At 36.2% G+C, this 25,332-nt stretch overlaps 3 protein-coding genes across 4 annotated transcripts; 2 read left to right on the plus strand and 1 right to left on the minus strand.

Annotated features, from left to right (window-relative positions):
• Positions 1-1,275: 1,275 nt before the first annotated feature.
• LOC125838500 (beta-adaptin-like protein A) lies at positions 1,276-16,527 on the plus strand. Its single transcript, XM_049517538.1, has 11 exons — positions 1,276-1,495; positions 2,016-2,532; positions 3,365-3,489; positions 6,670-6,868; positions 10,415-10,643; positions 12,335-12,501; positions 12,705-12,914; positions 14,113-14,223; positions 14,421-14,597; positions 14,771-15,214; positions 15,971-16,527. Exons 1-11 carry the CDS (start codon positions 1,443-1,445, stop codon positions 16,256-16,258), a joined length of 2,520 nt encoding a protein of 839 aa, XP_049373495.1. The 5' UTR covers positions 1,276-1,442; the 3' UTR covers positions 16,259-16,527.
• Positions 16,528-18,071: 1,544 nt separating this feature from the next.
• On the plus strand, positions 18,072-18,988 carry LOC125838673 (uncharacterized). The gene is made up of 3 exons (XM_049517711.1): positions 18,072-18,206; positions 18,300-18,424; positions 18,588-18,988. The coding sequence occupies exons 1-3, from the start codon at positions 18,122-18,124 to the stop codon at positions 18,819-18,821; spliced, it is 444 nt and encodes a 147-aa protein (XP_049373668.1). The 5' UTR covers positions 18,072-18,121; the 3' UTR covers positions 18,822-18,988.
• Positions 18,989-19,458: 470 nt separating this feature from the next.
• On the minus strand, positions 19,459-25,332 carry LOC125838774 (pentatricopeptide repeat-containing protein At5g25630). Of its 2 annotated transcripts, none has more exons than XM_049517812.1 (4): positions 25,127-25,332; positions 23,607-23,719; positions 22,186-23,079; positions 19,459-20,573 (listed from the first exon to the last, which is right to left on the minus strand). In XM_049517812.1, the coding sequence occupies exons 2-4, from the start codon at positions 23,709-23,711 to the stop codon at positions 19,683-19,685; spliced, it is 1,890 nt and encodes a 629-aa protein (XP_049373769.1). In that variant the 5' UTR covers positions 23,712-23,719; positions 25,127-25,332; the 3' UTR covers positions 19,459-19,682. The 2 variants fall into 2 exon arrangements, with proteins under 2 accessions (XP_049373769.1, XP_049373770.1); XM_049517813.1 differs by having other exon boundaries at positions 25,028-25,171.

Raw genomic sequence — 25,332 nt, forward strand, 5'->3', positions numbered from 1 at the left:
TCTCACTTGTATTTTATCCATTACCATTTGCACATAAGCTTCTCTCTAAAGGTGAAATGCTCCCAAACTAATGTATTTGAACAATTCAACCAACCACAATTCCACCATTTGTCCGGATTTCAACTTTTTTTCCTTTAACACGTTCATCAATCATCAAAGAGTCCAATCCCAATTATATGGCAAATTCTAACACATTGTTAATGTATGCCGCTCAAATTACAACACTTGAGTCTCAAGGCAACTTTGCCGACTATATGACCTATACATCTAATCTCTCAAATAAAAGAATTGCTTACTTTGAATAGTTCCACCACATCACAAATAATTCACAATCTCTGTAGATTTTCATATAACTTTATAACAATAGTGAAATAATTATCCGAGGTGATAAGATTCTTTTGATTACTCCTATTATTCATAATACTCTCTCTTCACTCCACAATTTTTTCGAATTACAAAATGTCCATTGCTCTCTCCTCATATAAGAAAAAGTTAATTTCTGCTACTTAATATTTTATCCTCAACATCTAACATTTATGAAATTTTCCGTTACTCTTTCTTGTGAAAATAAATTGAATATAGAAACATATATCCTACAAGATCGAGACGGAGCCAGATTAAAACAAGAGGTTCATATAATACCCTCGCTCAAAAACCTTACTTATTATATATATATATATTATATTACAACCTTACTTAATAATAAGGGTTCAATTCCTTTTAACTTTCACAAATTTGACATAGTTTATTTTTGGGATAAGGGTTTGAAAAATACCCCAACTTTGGTCGGATTTGCTGTTGCGATACTAAACTTTCATGAGGATCTATTACCTCCCTAGACTATTTAATGCTGTATTTTAAATATATATATTTTCCCACGTGGACATAAAGAATAATGCAAAATTATAAATAGTAATGTGTCCACGTGGACACATATATACCTTTAAAATACACTATTAAATAGTTCATGGGGTAAAAAATACGGTATTAAATAGTCTAGGGAGGTAATAGGTCCTTATGAAAGTTTAGTATCGCAACAGCAAATCCAACCAAAATTGAGATATTTTTCAGACCCTTATCCCTTTATTTTTGTATTAAAGCTACTAATAAAATCTCTTACTCTTAATACTAGGCAAAAATCAAGTGGCTTAGAAAGCAAGTTTATATTCATGTGGAAATTGAGTTTAATGTGTTCAACATTACTTATTAATTTGCGAGGCAAATGTATCATATTCACCAATTTCAAGGGCTATGTAAGTAAATATTGATACTTCCACATCCATGTCACACTAGCGAGAGAAAGCCAGAAAGCCTCAGAACACCAGCAAGCAAAAACTCTCTCCAATACTGATTTGATCCTTTGCACTGTGGGATTACATAAACCAAAACTGAGATCCATTTCTTGTAGAGACAAAGAATCAAGATCCAGTGGGTGTGCATCAATGGCTCCTCCAGCTCAAACTAATCGATCACCTTCACCTTCTCAACCTTCCGGGTAACAATTCTTCCTTCCTTTCTTTCCTTGCAGTTTTTTTTTTCTCTTTCGTATACCCTTTAGGATGGAGAATTCAAAACCCCCACACCCAGTATGACCTTTTTCCTGTTTTTCATTGTCTTGTTCCTGACCCTTTTGGAAAAGGGGATGAAATTAATTGTCTTTAGTTGAATTCTTGAAATATCCAAGTGGGAAATACTACTGAACTACTTAAGAAACGATCAAAATTGGACTTTCTAGCTTCGATCATGACATGGGTATTTCCTACATTGACCTAAAGAAATTTCACCAATTCAAAATTCACTAGTTTTGCGAAATTATTCTGTATTAATAACCTAATGTTTGTTTGGTATCATGTGTCTTATTTTATTATAATTGCATAAGGCAATTTTCTGGTTGAAAATGAGCTTTGCTTGCTGTAAATAAAGATTAGGGATTTCAAAATGGCGAAGGTTGGAGTTTTACATGCAGTATAAAACAATGTGTGAAATTATGCTGATGTTAATTTTGATTGGGGCAGAAAAGGGGAAGTTTCGGATTTGAAGACGCAGCTTAGGCAGTTGGCGGGTAGTCGAGCTCCGGGTACTGATGATGCAAAGAGGGAGTTGTTTAAGAAGGTGATCTCGTGTATGACAATTGGGATCGACGTTTCTTCAGTTTTCAGCGAAATGGTTATGTGCTCAGCAACCTCAGACATTGTGCTAAAGAAGATGTGCTACCTTTATGTTGGTAACTATGCTAAACACAACCCAGATCTCGCGCTTTTGACCATTAATTTTCTTCAGAGGGATTGCAAAGATGAAGATCCCATGATTCGTGGTTTGGCTCTACGGAGCTTGTGTTCTTTGCGGGTGACAAATTTGGTCGAGTACTTGGTTGGCCCCTTGGGTGCAGGGTTGAAGGATTCAAATAGTTATGTTAGGACAGTTGCAACCATGGGTGTTTTGAAGTTGTACCATATCTCAGAATCAACTTGCATGGATGCGGATTTTCCTGCCACGCTTAAGCACTTGATGCTGAATGACCGAGAAGCTCAGGTCTGGCATTGTAATCTGCATGACATCTTTCTTCTTTTCATCTGTTTCTTGTGCTTGAGTTTTCAAAGCAATTATCACCTACTATTTGGTTGCTACATGACTTTCAATGACAACAAAGTAGTTGGACACGCTTTTTTGATGTACCCATAGATTTCCCTCTTTTGTGGTTTCAGTTTTTCCTTCTCTCTCTATTCCATTGGGTAGCATTTCAGCATAGATGGTGAGGATTCCATGCATGTCATAACAGATAATCATTTCAATATTTACAATGTTTTCTGATAAATTTGAGAGAAATAGATCAATTTTCTAGAAGCTTGATTGGTTCCTCGTGTGAAAAGCAATAGAGAACTTAAACTATGGTTTGGAAGCTAGTTTACTTTTGAGAGAAGAGAAAATTCAGGTTGATGGAAGTTTCTCTGTGTGGTTCTTTTTGTTCAGTTAAAAATAGATGGCATTGAATTTCTTGTTTTTACCATCCCAGAGTACGTGCTACTTTCAAGTAATAGTCTTCAGATGTCACCTAGTTTGTATTGTTTGTATATAGAATGGCGCTACTCTAAGAAAAATTGACATATCTTTCCTTAGTCTTCATCTTTTGCTTCAGACAATTATTAAGTGTTGATCCAGTTCCCAATATGTTTAAGATTCTCCAATCATGGTTTATTTCCATGTACATGCATCAACATAGAATGCCTTTCAAAGAATCTCAAAGCTCTTTATTTATCACCAGAAAACATTTAGCAACTCTAATTTCATGTGCAAAAGAAGCAGTACTATCATGATCTTTAGCTTTATCATTTACTCATCATATCCATCTTTCTTCTTTCTTCAGGTTGTAGCCAACTGTTTGTGCGCTCTACAGGAAATCTGGGGTTTGGAAGCAACCAAATCTGAGGAAGCATCAACAGAAAGAGAAACCCTGCTAAGCAAGCCACTTATTTATTACCTTTTGAATAGGTAGACTGTTGTCATAACTACTTGATTGCATATAATCTCCAATCTGCTTTCTTACTTTTTGGTGATCATGTCTGTGTACTGTATGGAGTAAATCAACTGTGTACAAATCAAAAAGAAAAAAAAAACCTGTTGGTGGTGTAATTTTCTACACTAATTTCTGAATTAAGTTGATATGTACTTTATGTCTTACTTGGTGCGATACTGTTTTTTTTTCTTCCTTACATACCTTATTGGTTTTAAACATTAGGAAGGTCTTGTATTTGTGAGACTTTGAGGATTTCAAGTAGTTTAGCTTGCTTGAATGCTATAGAACATAAGTGTTGCTAGTAAATCTGCATTCCTAAAGGCTAATATGCTTTTAGTTTAGTGGCACGTTGCAGAGAATTTTAATAGTTTCTTCAGATTAGAATGGCCAGTAACATGTAAAGTCTTTTGTCGTCTTCAGGGACTCAATGATAATGTAAATTTTTTGGGATAAAAACAAAATCATCGAATCTTGTTGATTGTGAAAAAGTATGGGTTACATGCACTTGTTTATGCATCGTCTTTCCTGGAGGGAATATGCTTTAGGATAGTTTGCTGTCATAGGAGAAGGATGTTAGCACTGATGGTTTTAGTGAATTTCTTTACATTTGATTATCTTCAATCTCTTGGAGTTGATGCAAACTTAGAGAAAAAGTAGGTGACAAATGAAGAAAAAGATCCATACATGCAACACTTATTAATATGTTTTAGTCACGTCAGTATGTTTACTCTAGGTCATATACTTTCTTGTAGTCTTTCAGTCCTGTCAGAGATTTATAGGTCTGTAGAAGCTATTGGGAATTTCTAGTACTTCTTAATTTTTTATTTTTTTTGTATTATGTATTACATTGGCCGGAGATGAGTTTAAATGGAGTGACATGGTTAATGATGATTCATATGGCCGACCACAATTTACTTGGGATTGAGGTGTAGTAATTGTTGTAGAAAGGTAATTCGTTATGAAAGTACTATGCTTGCAGTTTGTATTCAGATGGAGCACGATACTACAATGTTCAAAAACAAAATTATGCATCTAGTTTTGATTTGGGATATATCTAGCTTAAATATGCTAGTTCATAAGCTGATAATTGCCCAAGACCATATAAGAAGATATCAATCTATTCTCTTAACCAATATGGGACATACTAATACCTCCTCTCATGTCCAGGCTTGAACAATTAGAGTGTGAATAATATAATATAAGAATCCAACGATAGGGAAAGAAAATAACATGGATAGGTTTGTTTGTAATACCCATGTAAATAAAAAGGACTTTTTGCTTAACTTAACCCCAAGGACAAGCTTATGGGATGAGAATTTCCTAAAGACATACAAGGAGACACAACTCATTTCCTCGATCCATGTAGGACACTTAACTAGCCTCCCTTCCTCCCTACATGTCAAGCCTGGACATTTGGACAAACCTAGAATTAGGATGTGTCTAGCTCTGACACCATATAAGAAAAATGGATTGTAGGTCTAACTCAACCTCAATAGCTAGCTTATATAGTAAGGATACTTAAGGGATAATTAACAGGTATTCAGATGGATTGTTTTCTCATTTCTGGAGTTAAACCAATATCCAAAAGGAATGGTTTCAGTGCTTGTTTAGAGGTGAATGTTAACTTAATTCTTTTATCAAGCATAGTTGTATATTAAACTGATCTCCAAAGGGAATGGTTTGACTTCTTGTTTTATATCTTCTATTTTTTTTTTTGTTTCGAACATTTCCTCCTCCTGTGTGTCCGTATATTTCTTCTAATTTTTTTTTCTCATTAGGAGAAAATTTCCAAAGTTTCCCTTTTTGTTAAACTCATTTATGAAGTTCACTAGTAAAAGATGAAAAAGATGTAAAGCTATACCTTGCTGCATCTTGATGATGCTAATCAACTTGTCATGCATACAGTGTTACAGTAAATTATTCATCTTTCCTTTTCGTATTCTTTCTCTCTCCTTATTCGTCTTAGACATGTGACTTATATTGTTTTCTCTTTTTAAGTAAGAGTCTATTTAGCTTAGCTAATTGAAAGAAGCTGATAACATCACTAGTTGAAAAGTACCTTTCAAGTGTTTAAACTGATTTTTGTCTCAAAAAAAAAAAGTGTTTAAACTGATTTTACAAAAAAGTAGTTACGTGTGAATAGAAGTGCAAACTAATACTCCCTCCATCCAATTTATGTGATGATGTTTGACTGGGCAACAGAGTTTAAGGGAAAAAAGAAGACTTTTGAAATTTGTGGTCTAAAATAAGCCATAGAAATTTCTGTGGCTAAAATTATTTCATCAAGGATAGTGTAAGTTTGAAGTGGAACTGTTACTAGATGTGGAAAAATGTCATTCTTTTCGGGACTAGTTACAAAGGAAAGAGTGTGACATATATTGGGATGGAGGAAGTAATAAACCGTTGGTGTGTTTGATAAATAAGTGGTGAGAAACACTTCTCTGTTAAAATGACTGAAATACTTTTAAAGCTATTTTCTGCTTTTGACCAATGGTTTCTGGAGAAAAGTTTTCAGGATTGCGGAACTCTTAGTAAGCTTTTTTCTGCTTTTGACCAATGATGTATCAAAAAGTTGCCTTCGGTTGTAATTTGAAGTAGACAATTTAACAGTAATACTCTGGAGGGAATGTAATGTTTCAATGCCCTTTACAGTCCCGATCCTTCAACTGAAAGATGGACTGCAATTAGTTTTATCTTCTTTTTATTATTGCACTATGTATTCTGGTCATCAAAAAAATTCTTGGACTATTCTATCAAAGAAACAAAGTTTTGTTTTCTAAAAGCCTAGTGTACTTGGGAAGAGGCAGGTTGTAAACTAGCTCAAAGTGCTCGGTGAGGATATCTCTTTGAATAGTTAAATTTCCCACTCTCCTCTCTATATTTTGTCATTTTGTTACATGTTTAATATTTTCTCTTGCCGTTTATGATCTTGCAGTAATGTAAGACTCTTTTGCATGGGAGGCTCTTTCTTTAATCTGCTAAAACAGTTATACTACACGGATGATAAAATTTCTGTGTCAATGTTGACTTTACTATCTTTTTTTTGTCAAATCCCATGAAAAAATTAGTAGACCTCTCTAGCTCCCTTACTCTGCATTGTGGTGTTTGGACTTTCTCGTGAGAGATTGCCTTATCTTTCAAATATGATTGTGCAGGTTCAAGGAATTCAGCGAATGGGCTCAATGCGCTGTTCTTGATCTGGTTTCTAAGTATGTGCCTTCTGACAGTAGTGAGATATTTGACATGATGAATCTTCTTGAAGATAGGCTTCAACATGCTAATGGTGCTGTTGTCTTGGCAACAATCAAGTTATTTCTGCAACTGACACTCTCCATGGCTGACATTCATCAACAGGTTCCCATTTTAGTGTTCATCTGAAAAGTTTCCTTAGTAGATGGTATTGTCTATGGTTGCTCGGCCATCTCTTTTTACTAATAATCCAGCTAAAGTACCCGCAAGGGTGGCCAAGTTGGTTGAGTGGGTGATCTCCCAAATGGGGGTCTTAGGCTCAAACTCCCTGCATACTTTCTCGGTCGAGCTTGTTGCACGGGGCTTGCCTAGTGCAGTTTACCTCTCTTGTGTGGTTTGCGGGTCATTACACCGGAACAAGGCTTGCTCTGTCCGCACTCGAAGGATAGCGTCTGCGGGTTCCCTTGTCAACACAAAAAAATAATTCAGCTAAATTGTTTACTGTCCAAGAAGTCAACTAACTTTGTTGTCTTTATTTTCCACTAGCCTTCTGACTATGCTTCCTGACAGCTCGTTTCCTTTTAACTTTTATTTATTATCTTCTTGGTCCAAATTGCCTTGTGTAAGAGGGGGCATGTGAAATTCAGATGTTTATGATAACTGCTGTTTAAGTTGTAGTCAGTTGAGATCCCATATGGTTATACAGGGAAAACAGACAGCTTGAACTAATGTTTCCTGCAGCTTGAATTGTCAAATGACCCAATTTTAAAATCTTAATCCTCTGTACATTACACATAAAATGTAAATATCCAATGAGTTGGTTATTTCTGATGGGTTATTTCCTCCTGTAAGGCAGTAACTCAGCAATTCCTTAGCCTTAACTTTATCCTTTTCGATATTGTTACATGTATTATCAATTAACATCATCACCTTAATTCCAAATTAGTTGGAGCTGGCCATATGAATCCTTTGTATCAAATAATTGCATGTATCATTGACTATTTCGTGCTAGCCATCAACCTATGACAACCCTCTCTCTCTCTTGAAGTAATTTAAACGTCTCTACTAAATTGCACCAACAGAATGCATGTTATGTACATATAAGGGACTAAGAGGTCCTCTCTTTTTTTATCCTACAATTTCTTGGAATTCATGGAACTTAGCAAAATATTGAAAGAAAAAAACCCTATATGTTTGACATCATTTAGTAGAGGATATGATTTAGTCATTTTAGTTTGTTTACTTACCATCCTACGCTTTCTAGAGGAGTCTTTTAGCCCTAGTACGATTTTGTATTGTATGCCAGTAAAATATATACAAAACTTCTAGTACTTTTGTTTTTGATTTTATTTTGTCAAATACTGGCCTGAGATGAATATTTTATTTTTGATATCCAGCTTGAGATCAATATTTTATTACAGAAACATGGTCAGTGAGGATTCATTTACCGGACCCTAACTTCTTCGGGGCTGAAGCATAGTTTTTGACTCAGAAGTCTCTTCTACACTACAGGAAATCTATCAAGTGCACTAAAGAATTAGTATCATATACAAAAATCATGTTATGCAAGAAATTAACATCTACAGACATTTATATTTAATGTAAAAAAATAGTTCTTCAAAACATTTGCTATTTCTCTCCTTTCAAACTGCTCAAAAGATGGTGGATTTTACTGTCTTCCATGCAATTAGGGGAAGTTCTATAATGCATTGTTCTTGTCAACTTGTTATTGCTGCCTTTCATGACTTATCACCCTTCAAATATGTTGAGGAAAACACTCCAGAACTCTAGTACATATTTGTTGTGTAACAATTGTGGAGCTTACCCTCAATTTCATTTTACAATCATCTACAACTTCGTATGGTTAATTTTTCTTCCTGATTCACAACCATTGGTTAAAGGTCTGAAACTTTGCGACATCCCACATTCTGGTTTTTCTTCCATCTCCCATGAGCTGAGCCAGCTGGTGGAATCCCCCCATCATATCCTTATCTGTTCCAGAGGGCGCCTCCACTGTAACCGGTTGCTGATTTGGTGAACCAGAACTCTTCCACACCCACACCCCCACATACTTTTTTTTCTTAAAATAATTTTCTTGCAGGGGTGTACTTGCTCATATCCCAAATCTCATAACCACTTATAGAGTAGGCCTTTGTTTTGGAGTTTCAGGTTTTTAACCCTCAAAGTACTCCACCTTTCTCGAGTTGTTTCTGCGGGCCACTTTACTAGATGGATACTACTTCTTTCAGAGTTGCCATCCCGTTGGAAGGCTCTCCTTATTTTCTCTAGTTGGTTAACAATGTTTGAAGGGATCATTGAGTGCACTGGTAAATATGGAATTTCATCCAATACTAATAATGGTTGTATGCTTTTTCCATGTGGCCAATCTCCTCTCACATAATGTTCATCTCACCGCGTCATCCTGTAGCTTGTCGTGCTCCCTAAATGTGTCAGTTCAAGATATATTGTAGGGAAGTTTTCAACTTCACACCCAAAATGTCTGCCATGCTTTATTCTATTTTGGCATAATACATAAACATAACCCTTAACTTGGCTTCAGTGAACAACTATGCCCTCCAACTTTGAATGTGCACAAGTAGGCACTTAAACTTGTATAAAATTGAACAAGTAGACACAAGTGTCCTACATGGCACAATACACGTAGGACGCCATGTAGGACACAAAATTGTCATGTAGGGTGCCATGTAGGACGAATGTGTCCATTTGCTCAATTTTATACAAGCTTAAGGCCTACTTGTACACACCCAAAGTTAAAGTCATAGTTGTCAACTGACGTCAAGTTAAGGGTCATGTTTATGCATTATGCCTTCTATTTTTGGTGTAAATAGGAGTATATAGAAGATCTAGAATCATTTATGGATGTCTTAGGTTCTATATAAGCTTTTGTTGTAGGATTGAAGATCTTCTTGATACTCCTTAGTAACTATGGTGACCTGTAACTGTTTGTGTCAGGTCTAATTTTTGGATACATATAAAAGTGTTACCTTTTCAAAAAAAAATATTCTGAAGATCAGTCCAAAAAAAATCTTGGATTTTGTCTCGGCATCATCCATTGTATTCAGAATCAATTCAAAACCACCCACCACAATTGTATTGATATCTAGTACTGCAACATGAGGTGATCCACATCTTCTCTCATTTACATATAGAACTAGCTTACATATATGATGATCCTCTTCGTCCTCAAATTTTTGGTTGTCAGTATTGGTCCCCTAGCTGTCAATCACGCAAAACCTTGGAACAAACCTTTGGTATAGTTTATAGACAAATGAGGTTCCCATGCTCTATTGGTTTTAAATGTTTTACCAGATTTAGTCTCTGTGAGCTTATAGAGAAACAAGGAGGAGATAGTGAGAAAATGCACAAAAGCTAATGTTTGAAATATTATTCATTCTATAGGCACACATTAGAATTTTCATGTTGAGGAAAACACTTTACAGTGGTCATGACTATATTAACCCTATGGAGGTCATGTAAAACTATGACTACTCACACTTAGCTATGTAACCACCTAAACTATTCTGTAATTAATGGTCTGACAACCTTTGTTACCTAACAGCTGCATAAAATGCAAAATGCTGTTACTCAAAATATAGTCTGCGCAAAATCTTCTGTAATTTTCTTCTTGAGGCATCTTAATTTTTAACTATGGCTGAATTTTAATTTTCATTTATTCATTCTTCTGTTTAGGTATATGAGCGTATAAAAGCACCTCTACTTACATTAGTTAGCTCAGGAGGTCCAGAGCAATCCTATGCTGTGCTAAGCCATCTACATTTGCTGGTGATGCGTGCACCCTATATTTTTTCAGCTGACTACAAGCACTTCTACTGCCAATACAATGAGCCATTTTATGTCAAAAAGCTAAAGCTTGAGATGCTGACTGCCGTGGCAAATGAGAGCAATACATACGAAATTGGTGAGTATCAATATCAGTCAACTAAATGAAAGTTTTCTACCTCAAGGTCTTTGTGTATACCTTATTTCCTGGTGTCAGATCCTGATCAAAGAGATTATTGGTGTTGCCCAGCCACAAATCTGGAAAAAAAAAATAAGGTGGGATAAGGGTAAGAAAAGAGTGTATTTGCACAATAATTAGTAAAATTAGTTGTAAAGCTGTGTAAATTTAAGAAGGGGTGGGTGGGGGGGTAAGGGTAAGAAAGAGTGAATTTGTACAATAATCAGTTGAACTAAGTGGTAAATCAGTAAAACTAGTAGTAGTTTTATGCTGAAAAAAAAGTGATCAGTAAATTTAAATGAAGTATTATTCCAATCAAATTCTTAAATGAAACTTTCTTGCTAAAAACTATATAGGCGTGCTTATAAGAAAAATACTATATGTGCATGCACTCATTCCTTATCTAACACAAATTTATCTGGTGGAAGGAAATTCCTGGAAAATGTGCTTCTTCCTGTCCTGTAAAGACCCTGCCTATATTGCTCATCCATATATGTGAATATTTTGTTCTTTCACTTTTATTCTATATATTTGACTGGATATGGATTTTGAGATGTTGACTTATATACTACATTAGTGATGGTGAAAGAAAAATGTTAGAATAATGGTTGAGACAAGTTGAATAAGAATTGAGAACAATGGTTGTATGACAACAATACCCCCAATTAGCAATATTCCAATAAGCACCAATTCTATAGAACAAGACACAAAAATGAGCAAACATGCAACAATGGCTATATCAAAACCAAAACCTCCTATTAAGAACACCAAACAAGCACCTATACTATAGACACACTCAAGAGGAATGATCCTCAAGCAAGCAATCTCATCAAGCATTGTCAAGAAACAAAGGTCTTAGCCTCAAACTCCCTCAAGAGTATACTCAATTCATGAGAATTCAACACATCAAAAAAAAATCTAGGTCTAACTGAGCTATTCTCCCCTATGTCTAGACTAGCTACTACGTATAAGGCTACATCTTCTTCTCTCATCCAAACTATCTTCCAAATCTTGAAGGCCATCATGTGTCAACCTTCGATGACCTTCAAGTGCTCCGTCTTCATGATCAAAGAGAGTATAGCTTGAAGATGTGTATTTGAGCTTGCTTGGGGTGTGAGAAACATGTTCTTGAGCTTCATGCCTTTTCATTTCAAGCACCCCCGAACCCCCAAGTCTCCAAAGTAGCGTCTTGATGAAAAATCTACCAACTCCTTAACTCGGCTTTGTGTGCAAGGTTTTGATGGAACTTGGCTTGCATCAAAAAAGGGGTGAGAAGAGTTCAATGAAAATGTATATTTCAGAGTGGGACAGTGGGTGATGGGAGTAGGGTGAGTTTTTGGAACATAGGTGATGCGGAAACAACATCTTGAGAATCACTTCCTAACATGTATTGAATATCTTGTCAAAAAAGGATGTCGATTCAACGGTTATGGAGTATAAAATGTGCACCATGCTTAAGATAGAGAATAAGACTGAACGAAGGAGATGACTAAATCGATAAATCTCTTTTTGTGTGGTGATGTTTAGGTCATCTGAGTACTGTCAAGGGATTTAATATCCAAATTTTATAAAACTTCAAGTTATCGCCTCCCGACTAGTTTGCATTTTTGACTAGCCAGTCTGATGTTGATTTCTTTGCGGATTGGCTTCAGTGACGGAACTATGTGAATATGCTGCAAATGTTGACATTCCCATGGCGAGAGAATCGATCAGGGCTGTCGGCAAAATAGCATTACAACAATATGATGTGAATGCAATTGTAGATAGGCTTCTCCAGTTTTTGGAAATGGAGAAGGACCATGTGACTGCGGAAACTCTGGTATGTTGTCACTCATTTCCCTTATTTTTTGTGTTTTTTCTTCATTTTTTTAGGGTGGATGGGGTGGGTGGGTGGGGGTTGCATCTCAATAGCCTCTAATGATATTGCTTTAGAGGAATAGTGCATTAAACATGTGAAATTACGCGAGACCTCATGTCTTTCTATTCTTGTTTGGTCTGACCATTTAAGCTTTTCTCATGTAGGTACTTGTGAAAGATCTCCTTAGGAAATATCCTCAATGGAGCCATGATTGTATAGCAGTTGTAGGGAATATTAGTAGCAAAAATGTCCAGGAACCCAAAGCCAAGGCAGCTCTTATCTGGATGTTGGGGGAATATGCTCAAGACATGCAAGATGCTCCTTACGTATTGGAGAGTCTTATTGAGAATTGGGAAGAGGAGCACTCTGCAGAGGTAATCAGGCTGCATATTTCTTTTTTATGTTTTTGGCTTTTCTTCCTATGCAAGTATATTTGTACTCCTTCGTGCCCTGCTGTTGATCTTTCTAATCTGATCAGTCTCATTTGGAAGGCCCTAAGTCTTGAAAATGATTTGTTGTTTGGAGTAAGCATTGATTCTCCCTAACTTTTGTCAGTAACCTTGTAGTTTGTTGATGCAAGTCAGTGAATGACTTGCATAGTACAAAGGTGATGACGGCAAAATTGCAAAAGGTGGTCCCCATGTTCAGTTGCCTCCTTCCTGATTGCTTCAATCTAGGATCTCTCGATTCTATAGTTTGAACTTTGAAGCCATCCACATCATTCATATCATCCGTGGTCATTAGTTTCCCTTTTGAAGTGATACAAGAAAAGCTTTTGTGTGGCAATGAAAATTAATGAAATAAAAATGTGAATTTCTTGATTGGGATCCTCTAACAGAATGAAGGTTGGCGTGTGTTAAAAGGCATTTGTAAATGTAGTTTTCATAGAGGAAAAAGTGTTATACATATAATAAAATAAGATACATAAGATGTTGACTCAGGTCAGACCATTCACATGCTCTTGCAACAAATTCAGTTATTGTGATAAAGCTCCAAGAATGCTTTATTAAGTCCGCTATTTTGTACTGCATACATATAATGCCACGTTAAAAAGTATAAAGTGTTGACTATTGTTATAAAGTGTAAAGCTATAACAGAATGATTCGTGCCTATCTTTCCCTTCACAGAACCACACCTTCGTAGTCTTTAATGCTTGTACGAGATAACAACCTTGTTGTCTTGATTTTGGTACGCATGCTGTTTTCTTTTTCTTGGGCTTTCCAGGTGAGGTCTTGTTCAGAATTGGCTTTATCTGGAAAGGAAATGGAAGAACCTGTTCTTCAAGTGGGGATTCTAACACCTTCTTGTATTTAAAGCCTCTTGTACAATTTTTGATCTTTTAGATGCACTGCCTTACTGTGTGTGACCGGCTGCAGATGTTACCTGTATTTTAATCTCTGTTATTTCTATGTGTGCTGTCGATTCTCCAACTTGTGTTACTGAACTGCTCATATTCGTAGTGTTTGACATGTTAGCTTAAACAGCATAATTATAGTTCTTCTATCCTTTTCATTTATGAGGTATAAAATGTCTATGGGGTTTTATTTGACTTGGCTTCAATGTGTTGTGCAGGTTCGTTTACATCTTCTTACAGCAGTAGTTAAGTGCTTTTTTAGAAGACCGCCAGAGACTCAGAAAGCCTTGGGAGCTGCGTTGGCTGCTGGTGTTAATGATTTTCATCAGGTATCCCATCTGTTTGTTTTATTTTTCTAGATAATGACTGATATAAGAGACAAATTATTGAGTAGGCCCAAATAGAACAGAATAGTTGCAACATATTCTTTCACCTAACCCAACTTGATTGAAATTGAGGCAGTTGATTAACAGATATGAGTATGAAGTGTTTGTGTGCCTCTAAATGATGTCAAGAATTGTTGCAGGATGTCCATGACAGGGCATTATTATACTATAGACTTCTGCAGTACAATGTCTCCATAGCAGAGCGTGTGGTGAATCCTCCAAAGCAAGCTGTTTCTGTCTTTGCTGATACACAAAGTAATGAAATTAAAGATCGTATCTTCGATGAGTTTAACAGCCTCTCTGTTGTTTATCAAAAGGTATCCCAGATGTTCTTCGCTCTCATCAATTGTGTAATTTGAGGAATATAATCAGAAGTGTAATTTCAGTGTTACTACATATATTAAAGGATAAAACATGTTTCTCATTTTTATCTTTGCTAAGACCCTAGTAATCTACTTTACCTATTTCTCAAGCGTAACCATTTTTGCAGCCTTCTTACATGTTCACTGACAAGGAACATAGAGGGCCATTTGCCTTCTCCGAGGAAATTGGAAATTTATCTCTTGGGGAAGAATCGACTGATAATGTAGTCCCAGCACTGAGAATCGAGGCAAATGATAAGGATTTACTTTTGAGTACTTCTGATAAAGAAGAAAGCAAAGGTTCTATCCACAATAGTTCTGCATACAGTGCTCCTGGATATGATGGTTCTTTGGCTGCACCATCTCAAACTGATCTTGTTTCCTTGGATTACAAACCTACTCCAAATGTGCCATCAGCTACTTTTGCAATTGATGATCTACTTGGTCTTGGTTTGCCTGCTGCAGCCAGCCCCCCTCCTCCACCTCCTGTTTTGAAGCTCAACACTAAAGCTGCTCTAGAACCAAACGCTTTCCAGCAGAAATGGCGTCAACTTCCAATATCAATATCACAGGTGCACATTTACTTTTAGTATGTGATCTCTTGATCATTTCTTTTGTTCACTAGAGGCAGACCTAGGAAATACCTCCACTGCCTGGAGAGAGCATTTTGTAGGATTCTGTTGAACTACTTACAGCTTCAGCTTAATTAGAGTGTGGCTTGTGCTCTTTCCATTACATTCAGGGATATACTGAATAGTTTCTATTAGAGGTATAAGAGGAAACATTTGAATCTTCGCTTATATCAGGTGTTACTGAGGAGGCAGTTATTGCCAGAAAATCTTGCACAGTCTGATACTTTGCCTTATATTTGTCCGCTCTAAAAATTCTATTCACAAGAAAATAATGTTTGAATCATGTCAGGAATTTTCTGTTACCTCTTTCAAAAAAAAAATCATTTCACTAATTTGTGTTATTACTTGTAAATTAGAACTTCAAAACTTATTGGAACTTGGAAGTATCAAGCAGTAATTGCTGGTCGAATAAGCTTCATTGGATAAATTCTTCCCTCTGATACGATTGCACTGTTGCATGATGTCCAATTTTTTTCTGTGTTCACTTTTATAGGAAAAATGCCATCTATTTGCAACAATTCGGAAAAAAAGTGTGTTGTATTAATGTGAGTCGGTGATTGTAGCCTTGTAACTTTTGGATACTTGTATACTATCTGTGTCCTTGATATGAATATGGTAACTTTTACTATTATGACCTCCCTTATTGTTGTTGAATCGCCTTCATCTTGATACTACTTTTCTCTGTTCCTTTACCAGGAAACTTCCATTAATCCACAAGGAGTGGCTATTATGACATCTCAAACACTTATCCATCATATGCAAGGCCATTCAATCCATTGCATAGCTTCTGGTGGTCAAGCCCCGAACTTCAAGTTCTTCTTCTATGCACAAAAAGCAGAGGAGCCGTCTACCTATCTTGTAGAGTGTGTAGTTAATTCATCGTCGTGTAAAGTACAGTTAAAGATCAAAGCTGATGATCAGAGTACATCTCAGGCCTTCTCAGAGTTGTTCCAGTCAGCCTTGTCCAAATTTGGGTTTTCATAGTCACTCGGACGACCCTCTTGTTGTAACACTCCTTAGAAGTATTAGTGGAGGATTCACATTCCCTTTTGTAATTTCATTTTGTTGCAAGTTCAATAAGAGTCACAATGTGGTGTACAACATGAGCCAAGATGAGTGTTTCATGCCCTCCTACCCTGTATTTCTCCGGCAAAAAATCACTTTTTTGTACCTTGTGAATTGAATAGAAGAGCCCCACTGGGGCGTGGTGGTGAACCTTTGTGGCCAATTTTTAAGTGATCTTTTCCAAATTCCATCTGTTATTTGTATTTTTTTCTATCTATGAAGGGCTTGTAAGAAGAAAGAAAATGAAATAGGAACAACCGTGCTGGTTGTAATATATCAACTTTCATGTTAGATCTTTTCCAAGTGTGTCATGTTAAATAGCAGTGCTACAACGACTCGGACTCGGAATTATTGGAAGAATTCTTAACGTCGGAAGCACAAGTTGTTGATGTTAAACTTGTTCTTCTGCCGGATTTACTACTTTTGCTTCTACAAATTCAATGTACTTAAAGGACTCATTGACAGAAGATTGATGGTTAATGCAATAAAATTATTCGTGAAATATGAACTTAGCTATATAAAATTGCATTGCAAGTAGTACTTTGAAGAATAGGCTATTGAAAATAATTTTTTTATAGTAATATGTAAGAGCTTACGAAAATAAATTCTTTTGACTATCTTTATTTTATTTTTTTATTAGAAAAAGATGAAGAAATAAAATTCAATTCCTTACATTAAGAAAATTTCAAGTACTAACGATTTATATTCATTTTGTGTGTTGTGAGCCATTAACATTTTAATTTGTTCAAACTGATACTCTGTTTTTTATCTCTTCCCTTCCCAGGTATGTATGTTGTATCTCTTTCATATTTTGGGTTTACCGTCTCTGTGTTCTACTGCTCTGCTTTTGGATTTGATATATTTCTTCGTTTGATCTTGCCTATGGGTCGAATTTTTTTCTTTTTTGTACGTTTTCAGATGTATTTGAGCTTCGTTTTTCTATATCATTGTGTGTTTGAACTGAATTTAGGGCTTTTTGGTTCTTTTGGAGCTACAGTGATTTACTGCTTTAGTGCCTGACTTTAGGGTTGAGCCGCTCTTGTACTTTGTTAGTATTATTCCTCCCTGTAATCAGTTGTCTTCTTCTGTTTCCACTTTGAGTAATGAGTCCAAAGTTGTTGCTTCTGTTAAAAAGATAAGTAATATCAAAGTTATTACATTTGCCCTTTGGATCATGCAAATATCTAAATTTTAAATGAATTGATTCAAACTTTTTATGAATTGAAATCAGACCTGGGATTGAGTTTGTATTATGAACCCAAATTTTGATTTGAGTTTGTATTTTTCTTAGATATATTATTACACTGAGAGAAATTAGGAATGCTTCTATCAAAATGACCCTTGATTAAATTAAAATATCCTTAAAATTAAATTTGTTCATCTAAACCAATTGAGTTAGGTTAATATGCTGGAGAATTCATAATAAAAAATGTACAGTGTGATTATTGATTATTAGAGAGAGGAATCGACTAACCTGGACTATTCGTTAGTAGAATGTGAAATGCATAACTAAAAAACCTTCCTTGTCTCTTCCACTCTGACCGGAGAAAATCCTCTTCATTATGGGATGGGGTATTAGGGAATGAAATTGGTGGTTGGAAGGGTTTAAAGTAAGTATCGTGATACGGGGCATCTGTTCTGAAATTTTTTCTCTATATGGGGGACTAATCAAATAGTTGAGTAGCTGCAAATGCTCATGCCGGTGCACACATGAACTAATCTTGTAGTTAACCTACCTTCTAATCCATTTCTTCAGCCCCTAGCGTGGTTTTGGTGAATTACATGATGAATGCTGCAACATCGTTGTTTAGGAGGTTAAATATAAGAGAGCTGGTAACAAGCACACCTGCTTACAATACCGCTAGTGGTATGTTTTCCATTCTTTCCTGAACCATATGCTTTGGTAATAGATGAAATGTTTAGAGACTCTTGACATATGTTTCCATTCTGCAAATTTAAGATGTTTCTGGAGATGGATTGAGCTTGATGTTTAGGCGGTGGGCTACCAAAAAGACAGCAGGGTCTACAAAGAATGGTCGTGATTCAAAACCAAAGAATCTAGGAGTGAAGAAATTTGGGGGGGAGGTAAGAAAATCTCCTCTTCTGGAACAAAATGGATGAAGCATTTTAATCGGTTCAGAGAAATTTTTCTATTCAGCCATTTCACAAAGAGACTTTTTTGTTCCATTGTTGCATATAGAACTTTCTTGAAACCAATTCTTGCTGATACACAGTTTTTTACATGCAGAGAGTGATTCCAGGAAATATCATTGTTCGTCAAAGGGGAACCCGATTTCATCCTGGAAACTATGTTGGAATTGGGAGAGATCACACACTTTATGCTTTGAAAGAAGGCTGTGTTAAATTTGAGCACCACAAGCTGAGTGGGCGCAAATGGGTGCATGTTGAGCCCAAGGATGGTCATATGCTTCACCCAGTCTACTCAAGCACTACAGCTTCCGAGTCAAAGACAGCTACTTAAGTTTTTCTGATTTGTCAACTGTTGAGTGATTCGTGGAGCATGGATCTAACAAGTGTTAAGCCACTATAAAGGCTGTCTCTTTTTTGTATCTTTTAGGTCACTTGATTTAAAGAAAACATTTGAAGATTAGTCAATGAATGGATGTTCTGCTACTATTTTTGATAAAATATTGTGGTGGTGAATCTTTATATGGATGTGCTTGTGAACTTTTGGGCTTTCCAGTCTGAGCATCATATACTTGCTGAAACATTGTGTCTACGTGATGCAGTTTGATGCGACCCATATGTGGAAACTTGTGCTAACTTTGCCAAGTTTCTTTAGGACATGTGATGACAGCACAAACAGTGTTTAGTAATCTGGCAAGAGCTCATTGTTTAAACAGTAATATAAAATGAAAATATAGCATTTTCCTTTTTCATTTTAACAATCATTCTTTATATGGTCTTGCAGTAAAATCATGCCTTGATACATTGGATTCTCCTTGTGTTTACTTTAAAATTAGTTCCACATGTCTTTTCATTCTAAATGAGTGTTGGTAAGAGTCCCAATATAAACTAGTTAAAGACATACTTCTCAGTGAACATTCAAACTACATAAAGTTATTCATGGAGGTAAGAATCCTGAGGATCGAACAGTGCATTTACAACTGGACTTTGCATATATCCAAATATGATTTACACAGCTGCACAGTATACAGATAAAATGGAAGAAATTTGAGTTAAAAGATCAGTAAAACTTTACAAAACCATGTACTCGGAGAGATCAGCAATTTGAAGTCACTCTTTATATGTACAAGACTCTTAGCACATTACTTTCACATCCAGCTGCATTTAGGTGCACAAATTACAGCCCCTTCTTTCTTCAGTTCAAGAACACAGCTGTACTTGAGTGTCCAACCTGACCAGATGCACAAAGCTGCACTTGGAATTGTCTCTGGCAAATCACAGGAGCCCGCATTCCAAATCTACAGCTAATATGCAATGACCTTGTTGCAGCAGACAAAGTATCACACGAAAATTCAGTTTCTCTTAGCACCATACGGCTTCTTTTAAGTGCAGTTACTGCCCCCTTTGGTTCATTAATTAGTTCATTGGGTATCTGCAAACATTTGGGATAACAGTGATAGACAGCATCCTTCTGGTAGACCTTTTCTAAGTTCTTCACTTCTGTTTCATCTTCCTTATCGAGTTTGCTAGTTGACCTTTGCTTTTCACCTGAGTTGGACACTCCATTGGCTGCCTCAGCTAATCCAACACCATGCCAGGCTTCTGCAACAAGCAGACGGGTGCTTTTCTCAGGTTGAACGTTGAATGCTTCCATGATTTGGATTACCTCTTCCGCTTTCCGAGGATTTTTATTTTCTGCATAACCCCATATCAGAGTTTCGAAAGCCTTCAGATTAGGAGATATTCCCGAGTCACACATCTTCTCGAAGATCCTCATGGCATAATCCATTCTACCAGCAGTGCACCATCCGCTAATTACAGTGGTGAAAATCACAACATTTGGACGATTACCAGATTTAATCATGTCATTCAGGACCTCTTCTGCTTTTGCTGGTTCCAATGCACGGACATAACCCTTTGCCAATATGCTATACGCATGGACATCAGGTGGAATGCCAGCATTGACCATGTCATCAAAGATCTCCCTGCACTTAGCCATATATCCTGCAGCGCCCCAGGCGTTCATGATGGTGCTGAAAGTAATTACATCAGGTTTGGCACCAAACTCTTCCATTAATGTAAGAACCTGATCAAATGGATGGAGTAAACCTCTTACTAGACATCATGAGTAAAATATTAAGCAAATTGGCAAGCATGTGAAGAGTAATCAAAAAAGCTGCAAAAGTTCTACAATTCTAGAGAAGCATATAACTGCAAAATTCAACCATTCAGTGCAAGCATTAACCTGCAAATGCACTAGGACTGGAACTTAAGAAGGAAAAAGCTAGTGAATGAATAACGCAGGCAAACTTAAAATCACGTGTACATGCAAACATACATCCTCAAATTTCGCTTGAAATAGTATCATATCTCGTAGATTGTACTGATTTTATGCTAACATTTCCACATGCAAATGTACTTGGGAAGTTTATTTCGACATATCATAGGCTATTAATTGGATAAGAAGACTCCAAACAGCATTATTAAGTAAGATTAATAAAGATTTCATTTGGGGAATGAAGATTGTCAGCCTTGTACAACATGAATAATACTTGTGTTGCCATCATTTGACAGCCTTATATAAACCTTTTTCAGTAAGTTGACATGTTGCTTGTTCTTTCAATTTTCTTCTATTAGGTAAAAGCATTGATATTATCAATCAATAAGCAACTTAAGAAAGGTGATTTTAACTTTCAGCTCCAAGCTACTAGAGGCTGCATAGAGAGAGGGCTTCAGTTGTTCAAACTCTGTTTGAATCTTTGACCTTATTCTCTCTGCTTTTTAATTCTCTTGACTGCATAGAATGCTTTAGTCGTTCAAACTCTGTTTTGAATCTTTGACTTCCCTTTCTTTATGCTTTTCCACCCTTATTTTTCTCTTTCTTTTTTTTCTTTCCGGGTTACCAGCCTACAGACACGTTTTTGCTTTCTATCATATTGTGAAATAAGAAGAGACAGAAATGGGAGTAAGAGAAGTAAAGTGCCTCTTCTGCAACCCCTACCCCGTGATTTCAATTTGAAAGTTGGCTTTTCATTCTAGCTAGTCAAAAAGTTTCCATCATTCAAGAGGAAACGGTCCATAACCTGATTTTCAGATATTCTGTTTAGACAGTCTAGTTAAAATTGGGCTCAATATGGGGGTAACAATATTTTGCCTATGAGGACTTGCCAAAGTGGTATGGCTGAGGTGCAAGGATCCTTGAGGTCATTGGTACTAATTTCCCTAAAAGTGGGGTAAGCTTGTTGTATCTACTTTTGCTAAACCAGGTGTCTTCTCATTGGGTTAGATTAGATATTATTTCATCTGATTTGCAGTCTGCCAAATCATAGATTTGCTTTTACGTTCATTACTTCACCCCAAAAACATATAAAGGGGAAGAAGTTGAAAGTCGCTACAACTTGAGTTTATTTAAGTTTACTTTGACATCTCCAACATTTAAGCATACAAGGTCCCTACCTTTCTTTCCCTCAAAGTCATACAATATCAGTCTTTCACTCTGATAGCTTAAACCTCTATGTTGAGCATCAAAGAAAGAAGAAGTTACATTGGTTAACCCCCCTCCGCCCCTTATTTATTCTTTTATTTGAAAGTGAAGAACAGTGGCATCTAAATTATAATCTGCAACCAATCACTAGATTGTTTTCTGACATTTAATAGAAGGTTAATACTTATCAATCAAAAGCCATATCAATACTAACCTCATCAACACTGTCGCTGTCTGACATGTCAAGGAAGCCTTTGATCAGTGAATTGAAAATAACAAGGTTAGGATGCATTCCAAGATCCTTCATCGTGTATACAAACCTCAAGGCATCCTTTAATTCACCTTCTTTACAGTATCCAGCTATAATGATGCTACAAGTCCTTTCATTAGGGTGCACATTGTTCCTTTGCATTTCTAAAATCACTCCTTCAGCTTTTTCAGTTTGATGATTTTGACAATAAGCTGCTGCTATTGTATTGTAAGTGATAACATCTGGTTGTAAGCCAGAAGCTATCATTTTATTCACAGTATTCCATGCATCAGTAAAATTCTTTTTGCTACACCATGCTTTAACAAGTACATTGTATGTCCTCAAATTGGGTTTCACATTAACTTCCCGCGACATTAACTCCATTATCTTTATAGATTCTTCAGGTTTTCCAGCAATTCCATACCCTTTGATCAAAGTGTTAAAAGTGCTGATTGCAGGCTTTATCCCACTCTCCTTCATTTGCAAGAAAGTTTTCATTGCTTCCTCCATGTTCCCAGATTCAGAAAATGCATTAACAACAGCATTGAAGAAAACTGGATCAGGCTTCATACCACTTTCTTGCACTTCAGACATAATGGAATGGATATAATTAAAACGCTTCTGGACTGTCAAAGCTGCTAGGAGGGTAGTGTATGTAATTAGAGATGGTTTATGTCCTCCTTTAATCAAGCTATCAAAAGTTAGCCGGGCTTCCTCTGGCCTCCCTCTTTCTAAAACAGTGTTCATCAGTTTTGTTCTTGCTCGAACAGTTCTACAGCTATTACCATTCACACAGAAGGCACAGAGGCTAGATTCTGGTGTTTGGCGCAGTGGCATCTTATCATCTAGATCTTTTTCCTGCAATCATGAACGCTTTCAAATTTTAACAACAATCACTGATACTCGGAAACATGCATAGGACAGATGCCACAACAGGTGCAATACCAATTGTAAACTTTAAAAAAAAAACATTCAAAACGAAGGGGTAGCCCTATGGTAGACAGAAGTCTTTCAGATCCCTTTTTTAAAGGGAAATAATTTAATTAACAGTGAGAAAAACTCTCATATACAAGCAGTATACTGAAAAGTAGAGAATCTACAACATAATGTGATTTTCCCAACAGGCCAGAGTTGAAGATGTTAATATACTTATATTCTGTATACATGATAATGAAGGAGAAATACTAACTTAATGGTTACTACGTTAGTTGATAGAGAAAACATCTCATCAAAGTTTAAAGTCAAATAGTTTTATGGATTTATATTCTTGAAAGTTGCAAGTTGTATAAAAATAAAATGATGTCAAACATTTTGAAACGTTCCAAACTGTGAAGGGTGTCATAAATTGGAAAAGATTGAGTAACATGTTATCACATTAACTATACCTTGATTGAGAATGGATGCAACAACTCTTTTCTGATAAGGGTCTTCATTCCTGACTTCCTGCGAGATTTTTCACAGTTGGGCCTTTCTTTTCTAAAATCATCCATGTAATTTCCTGAAAACATGAAAAGGCTAGCTAACTGAATGTTGGTATATTTGATTGGCTTTAGAAAATATGTAAACAGGCTTACCGTTGAAGCTCCTCAAATCCAACAAACAAATTAACTAGAAAGGGTAGTGTTAACTTAGCAAATTTGGAAGTACAACATATAGATCAAGGTCTGGCTTTGGTGCGAAACACTAAAGAACAGAAGGCATAACTATTAAGATCTACGACTTTTTCATGCAATTTATTCCTCCTATATCAGTGTGTTTGGTTGAACTCTTTTGCAAAGAGTTATAAAACTGTATCAGATGTCCCTGAAGGGACAAAGTAACAAAATTGTGAAGCTGACAGACTATAGGGAAATATCAAAGCTTAAATGGTGCTGATACTACCTCTATAGCCTATGCAATTAATCGAAAGTAAGTTGCAGGTTTAAGGAGGAGCTTGTTTGCTAAAACAGTAGAGGTATACACAGTGAATCGACATCAAGACATCCATTGTCTACAGAAAATTTACTCAAAATAAAAAAGGATTGAGAATCTGAGATCAATCAGTAAAGATCAAGATTAGTTTCTTGAAGGCTAATTATTTAGTAACGAAAATAAAATGGCTGCAAATAGAGTGCAATGTATATAGAGGATTCGTTTAGCCAACTCCAACTAGTTTGGAATCGAGGTGTTTGTTGTATCGTTGGACTCACTTGATGGAACTCATCATGTTAGTCTCAGACATCCATAGGTGCAAGGTCTGAACCTACCCTGCTCTCCTCCTTCCCTTTCTCCTTAACCCCAACCACAATCCCTCCCCCAAAGAATCAGAACTATTTATTAAAGTGCATATCAACATGCTTTTCTTAACATTTGAATTTGCCAAGTGATTTGAGAATCGTGAGGTCTCACAAATTCCAGCACAGACAAAAAAACAGAAGGTGATTTCTTTCTATCTGTACTAGCCTTATCCAAGCCTCGGTGGACAAAGTTACCCATGTTGATGGTGGGAGGCGGCAAATATCACATGGAACTAGTCTAGGAGCACCAAAGCTGACCAGGACACACAGTTATCAAAAAAAAATTTAATGCCACAACCAATCCAAGGGTTGAAGAAGGGAACATAAAAACACATGCATAAGAGAACTATAGAAACACAAAATGACCCAAAAATTTGAACACAAGAAATTCTAATGAAATCCCAAATAAACCCATTTCTGCAATCAACAAAACAAGCATTACTCACTCTACAGAAAACCCATTTCGCCCCAAAACAATCAGACCAAGAAAACCACAAAGAACTCAGAAACAAGATGATCCGAATACAAACCTTAAAATACATTCAAGAATCAATAAGCAAAAACCAAATTTAGCATCGCTGAGTTCTTGAAAAAGGAATAGAAAGGTAAAAGTGAAGTCTTTTTAGTACCTTCGTTGGAGTTATGGGATTGGATGAAGAGAATTGAGAGAGGGACACCTTAATTTGCATGAGCTACTATTACACTTATTATATGAAAGAAAATGAGTTCACCAATTGTTATTGAAAAAAAAATCTTATCCACAAATAAGTATAAATGGATTGCATAAGAATATAGTCCCTCCAACTTCCAAAAGATAAGGAATGGAGATTGGAGA

This window comes from Solanum verrucosum, unplaced genomic scaffold, assembly GCF_900185275.1.
Source record: "Solanum verrucosum unplaced genomic scaffold, falcon-dt-bn FXZP01000182.1, whole genome shotgun sequence".
In the NCBI taxonomy this organism is placed as follows: Eukaryota; Viridiplantae; Streptophyta; class Magnoliopsida; order Solanales; family Solanaceae; genus Solanum; species Solanum verrucosum.

Excerpts from the sequence above, each read along its gene's own strand:
- LOC125838500 (XM_049517538.1), top strand. The coding sequence starts at position 1,443 with ATGGCTCCTCCAGCTCAAACTAATCGATCACCTTCACCTTCTCAACCT. Across the intron at positions 14,224-14,420 it reads GTGTTAATGATTTTCATCAG|GATGTCCATGACAGGGCATT; the intron begins GTATCCCATCTG and ends GAATTGTTGCAG. Across the intron at positions 15,215-15,970 it reads TTCCAATATCAATATCACAG|GAAACTTCCATTAATCCACA; the intron begins GTGCACATTTAC and ends TTCCTTTACCAG.
- LOC125838673 (XM_049517711.1), top strand. The coding sequence starts at position 18,122 with ATGATGAATGCTGCAACATCGTTGTTTAGGAGGTTAAATATAAGAGAG. Across the intron at positions 18,207-18,299 it reads TGCTTACAATACCGCTAGTG|ATGTTTCTGGAGATGGATTG; the intron begins GTATGTTTTCCA and ends TGCAAATTTAAG. Across the intron at positions 18,425-18,587 it reads TGAAGAAATTTGGGGGGGAG|AGAGTGATTCCAGGAAATAT; the intron begins GTAAGAAAATCT and ends TTTTACATGCAG.
- LOC125838774 (XM_049517812.1), bottom strand. The coding sequence starts at position 23,711 with ATGGATGATTTTAGAAAAGAAAGGCCCAACTGTGAAAAATCTCGCAGG. Across the intron at positions 23,080-23,606 it reads TGCATCCATTCTCAATCAAG|GAAAAAGATCTAGATGATAA; the intron begins GTATAGTTAATG and ends TCATGATTGCAG. Across the intron at positions 20,574-22,185 it reads ACAGCGACAGTGTTGATGAG|GTTCTTACATTAATGGAAGA; the intron begins GTTAGTATTGAT and ends CCATTTGATCAG.